General features: G+C 48.9%; 1 protein-coding gene across 1 annotated transcript, besides 8 other annotated features; it reads right to left on the minus strand.

The window, feature by feature from the left end:
• Nucleotides 1-60: 60 nt before the first annotated feature.
• Nucleotides 61-110: a microsatellite.
• Nucleotides 111-148: a microsatellite.
• Nucleotides 149-207: 59 nt separating this feature from the next.
• On the minus strand, nucleotides 208-3,435 carry Tco025E_07886 (leucine--tRNA ligase; the record flags this gene model as incomplete). The annotated part of the gene is made up of 1 exon (XM_029374745.1): nucleotides 208-3,435. The coding sequence occupies one exon, from the start codon at nucleotides 3,433-3,435 to the stop codon at nucleotides 208-210; it is 3,228 nt and encodes a 1,075-aa protein (XP_029225151.1).
• A 60-nt stretch (nucleotides 3,436-3,495) lies between these two features.
• Nucleotides 3,496-3,529: a microsatellite.
• Nucleotides 3,530-3,653: 124 nt separating this feature from the next.
• Nucleotides 3,654-3,671: a microsatellite.
• Nucleotides 3,671-3,689: a microsatellite.
• Nucleotides 3,690-4,038: 349 nt separating this feature from the next.
• Nucleotides 4,039-4,077: a sequence feature (A-rich).
• A 30-nt stretch (nucleotides 4,078-4,107) lies between these two features.
• Nucleotides 4,108-4,211: a sequence feature (A-rich).
• A 90-nt stretch (nucleotides 4,212-4,301) lies between these two features.
• Nucleotides 4,302-4,329: a microsatellite.
• Nucleotides 4,330-4,449: the final 120 nt, after the last annotated feature.

Consider the following 4,449-nt stretch of genomic DNA (forward strand, 5'->3'; position numbering starts at 1 on the left):
TGGTTTCCTCTGCTTTTTTTTTGCTTAATGTCACCAACACGCAGAGCATAAAAGTGACGACTTTTTTCTCGTTATTTCTTTTTTTCTTCTTTGTTCTTGATGGAATGGAGTTATTATTATTTATTTATTTATTTATTATATTATTATTTTCCTTCTGCCTTGCCGTTTAAATGACCCCTGAGGTGATGAGGCCTCTTGCCTCCTTTACTACTTCTTCTTCGCGGGGAGCACGACGACGGGTTCGCCAGGGCGGCACTTGCGCCGCGCTGCCTGGTGCTCCGGGTAGCTCTCGTCGTCGTGGGCAAGAATGTGCACCGCCGGCACACCGGACAGCTTGCAGATGTTGGGAAGGACGCTTTGCAGGACCTCCGCATCGTTAATGGCGGGTGCGTCCGCCAGCGCCTCCTCGCCACATCGCTCCACGTTGATCTTGGTGAACGACAGGAACGCCATGACGTCAGGGAGGATGTCTTTCGTCATCCAGTCCTCTTTGCGCGACATTACTTCCCTCGAAAGGTTCGCAGGAAAGGATTTCCCATGTGCCTCATACACATCACGCAACAGTCGCAGTGCCTTAATTTGCCATGCGGAGTAGTTCGCGGCAGTGTAGACAAAGACCTCCTCGATAGGACCGCGCTTTTTCTGGGCCTTCACCACCTGCGAGCGAATCTCCTTCACAACATCTGTCATGACACGACTTGCAACCAGCGTGGCGTACGCCACCGGAGCTGTTGGCTCAGGGAATGGTGCGCAGACAACCGATGTGGTGTGGCCCAACACATTCGTCCACATGTACTCTGAAAAGTGCGGGGCCAATGGGGCCAACAGGAGCGTCTGGACCTCAACATATCGTTGAGCAAGGTCTGCATGTATCTGAAGATCGTCGCAATTCAACTTATATTGACTGAATTCGTTCGACAGTTCAAAAAATGCAAGGTTGAGCACGCCACGGAACTGCATACCCACATAGAATTTCTCCGTTTGCAGAATGATAGCGTTGATGGAGTTGTTAAATATCTTGTCAAAGATGTTGTATTCCCCGCTACGCAATGTGTTTTTCTTACACAGCAGCTCCTGCGCCCCATCCATTGCGGTGGTTAACTTGAGAACAAACCCGGCGGCGGTTTCACGAACAAAGTTCGCGTCGTCAAGGCTATCGCCTGCATCAGCGCAGGCAAGGCGTGTGGCGTCACTGCCATACAAGTCGATCGTCTCTGCAAGGGTCAGAAAATTGCCTTTTGACTTGGACATCTTCTCGTTATCCACCTGAATGTGGCCGTTGGCGAAGATGGCTCGTGGCCACTTGCTTGTGTCATTCGGCCAAATGGCTGCGTGGTTGTAGAGGAACATTGTCAGGTGATTTTGGATGAGATCCTTCGCAGAGCAGCGGAGGTCCACTGGGTACCAAAAGTTAAACTCTTGCCGCATCTTTTCTGCCGCCTCAACCGGGAGCCCGTTGACCGCATGAACGCTCTCTGGCGTGCCCTTACCAAGGAATACATAGTCAAAGGTCTCATCGGTAAACATCTCGGGTGTGGCACCCAATACGTTTTCCTGACGTCCATCAAGCCGGTGTTTCCCCTCAGGCGAGGTATGAATAAGGTGGGCAATGGTGTAGTACGCCATGTAAATGGTTGAGTCACTCAAGCTATCAATCAACATTGTCCCACTCGCATCGCACGGTAGTTTCGTGCCCAAGCCAAGGGTACGGCTACACGGCCAGTCCGCAAGCCAATTCAGCGTTTCCTCGAAACCATTGCGAACCCCGGGAAAGAACATATTCATATCCTCAAGGTGTTTCACCACCGCCTTCTTCCACTCATCCTTTCCGTATTCAATGTACCACTGATCACATAATGCCACGACACACTCGTCACCAGATCGGCTTATGACAAGACGGGCAGGTTCATAATAGCGAATTGCGGAATCTTCCTCGGCCAGCAGTTGCATTGTCTTCACCTTGGCGATAGCGACCTTGTCGCCTGCGAAGGGGCCAGCAATCATGACGCCTTGATAAAAACCCGCCTGGTAGACAGCCTTCTTGGCTTCCTCCAAAAGATCTGTGGCCTGGGGTCCATTAATCTTCAGCTTTTCACACATATACTTGGCACTCTCACAACCCATTTCTCCAGGTATTTCAATCAGTGGAACAATTTCAAAATTCACCCATTCATCTTTAATGCCCAGTTTGGCACGATAGTCTGGCTTCTTTTTAAGCTGCGTAAAATTGATATAATCATCAGGGCTATCGGAGGGGACACTCATGACCACACCGGTGCCTTTTGCATCTGTAATGGTTTGCATGGGTAATGTGTAAATGGTGGGGTAGGCGCAGAGTGGGGAGGAGAGGGGCAACCCCACAAGCTTCGCCCCATCCACCTCAAACAAGGGGGCAGGGTCTGTGCCAGTCTTGCCGTTGATGACAAAGTCTTGGTACGCCATATTCCGTGCAGCACGTGATGTGATCATAAAAATTTCCTCCTCACCGGTTTTGTTCTGGACGGCAAACGCCTTGTAACTGAAATTCGGAGAAACCCAACAGTTTGTCGCACCACATACAGTTTCCGCACGCAGCGTTGCTGCAGGCATGATAACTGCACGATCACCTATAATATTGCTGAAGTTTGCAAACGCAGGATGCTCTGTTGCATTTTGTACCTTCAGTTTCACCACTGTATATTCCTGTGGCAAAGCACCCTCGCCACTTGCCCGATCGTGATCGGCACAGGGCTGGCCGTCCAGTGGTGAGTACACGCAGTATCGCTTACCAAACGCAAGAAGATTTGCCCTCTTCAACTGACGAAACTGCCATGAAACAAAGCGGTCGTAGTATGGATTGCGGTCCGTTGTAATAAACGAGCGACGAAAGTCAATGTGACAGCCAAATCGTTTCAAGTCTTCCACCGCAATTGGCGGAAAGTAATCCAGCCAATAAAGTGGATCGGCAAACTTTGTAATTTCTTCATCGGGGATGCCCATAGTGCGCATAATAACCCACTGTGGTTTGGGGGCGGCCGCCTTCCCGCGCTTCCCCTTATATTGACCAATGGCGGCAACCTCGTCCTTTATCTCCTCCTTTGGCGACTCCACCTCTTCGGGAAATTGTGGTGGGTTGCCGTACAACTCAATCTCCTTCTTGATTTTCTGCGCACAGGCCGCGATGGGGGTGCCGGTGACATGCAACCCGAACGGCCAGAGGGAGCGACGCCCCTTCATTCGCCAGAAGCGAGATGCAAATTCACTTTTTGTCAGCGAAAACGCGTGGCCAAGGTGCAGACGTCCGTTCATGTACGGGTACGGAAAGGTGACGAAGAACTTGCTTGGAACTGGTTCACCCTTCAAGGGGGCGTTCTGTTCATGCAATTTCTCCCGTGCCCAGCGTTCCTGCGCTGCGGCCTCGATGCCCAACAACCTATCGCGGCGTGCTGTAGACATTTTCGCCTTCTGCTCCTGTTGGCGATTTTAAATCCTCCCTCCTTTTCTACCTACTTCCTTTATATATGTATAAATATATATATATATATATATAAACTTATTCTGTTGGTGGATGAATATTCCCTATCGCGTGTGTGCGTGTTGTGCCGCGCCGCTGCTGCTGCCTTCAAGTGCGTGGAGAGCGACGACGACGAAACTTGACAACTGACCCCTGCAAGCACACACACACACACACAGAGAGAGAGAGAGAGAGATCGGCATGGAAGAAGAAGTCAGGCAATCAAACCCAGAAAAGAGGTAAAGTGGTGCGTAAGCCACGTGGGCGTCACTGCAACATCCCGTGGGGAAACAAAACCACCCCCACCGACCCCACAGCAACGCATAAACAGGCAACTAAATATATTAACTACATGCGGGGTTTGTGGTTAAACAACAAAGAAGCAAAAAAGGCGTGGAAAGAACGCAAAAAAAAAAAAAGCCGCAGGTAGCGAGAGAGAAAAAAAAAAAAGGAATATATACACAGATGCAAACATATAGACATTGTTTGTTTGTACCCGCGTGTAAGGAAGCATTGAAAGACAAGCGTGAATAGAGGGAAACTCACAAACCCAACTCACAAACCCAAACGAGAAACCAAACGCATCATGGACAAGAGTAAATAACGGTCAAGGGAAAAGTAAAGAGAAGCAACAAAAGACAATCGGAAAAAGAAAAAGAAAAAATGGGAGCAATTTGCAGAGAGAGAGAAAAAAAAAAACGCAAACAACAAAAAAAAATTAGTAAGCATACAATACGGCAATTGCACCTAAACCGTAAAGGCAGAGGGTGCCAGACCCAGTACATGCATACCATCAACATAGAAAGGCATATATATATATATATAAACATATATATCAGCAGTATTACTGACGATCTTAAATATGCGCACATACACCCAGAGATCCCTACCAGTTCCTTTTCGTTTTTTATTTTATTTTATTTTATTTCTCCTCTTGCTCCTCTCCGCCCCCTTTG

The sequence above is a fragment of the Trypanosoma conorhini genome, assembly GCF_003719485.1.
Source record: "Trypanosoma conorhini strain 025E chromosome Unknown Tco_14.4_contig_00656, whole genome shotgun sequence".
NCBI classification, from domain to species: Eukaryota; Euglenozoa; class Kinetoplastea; order Trypanosomatida; family Trypanosomatidae; genus Trypanosoma; species Trypanosoma conorhini.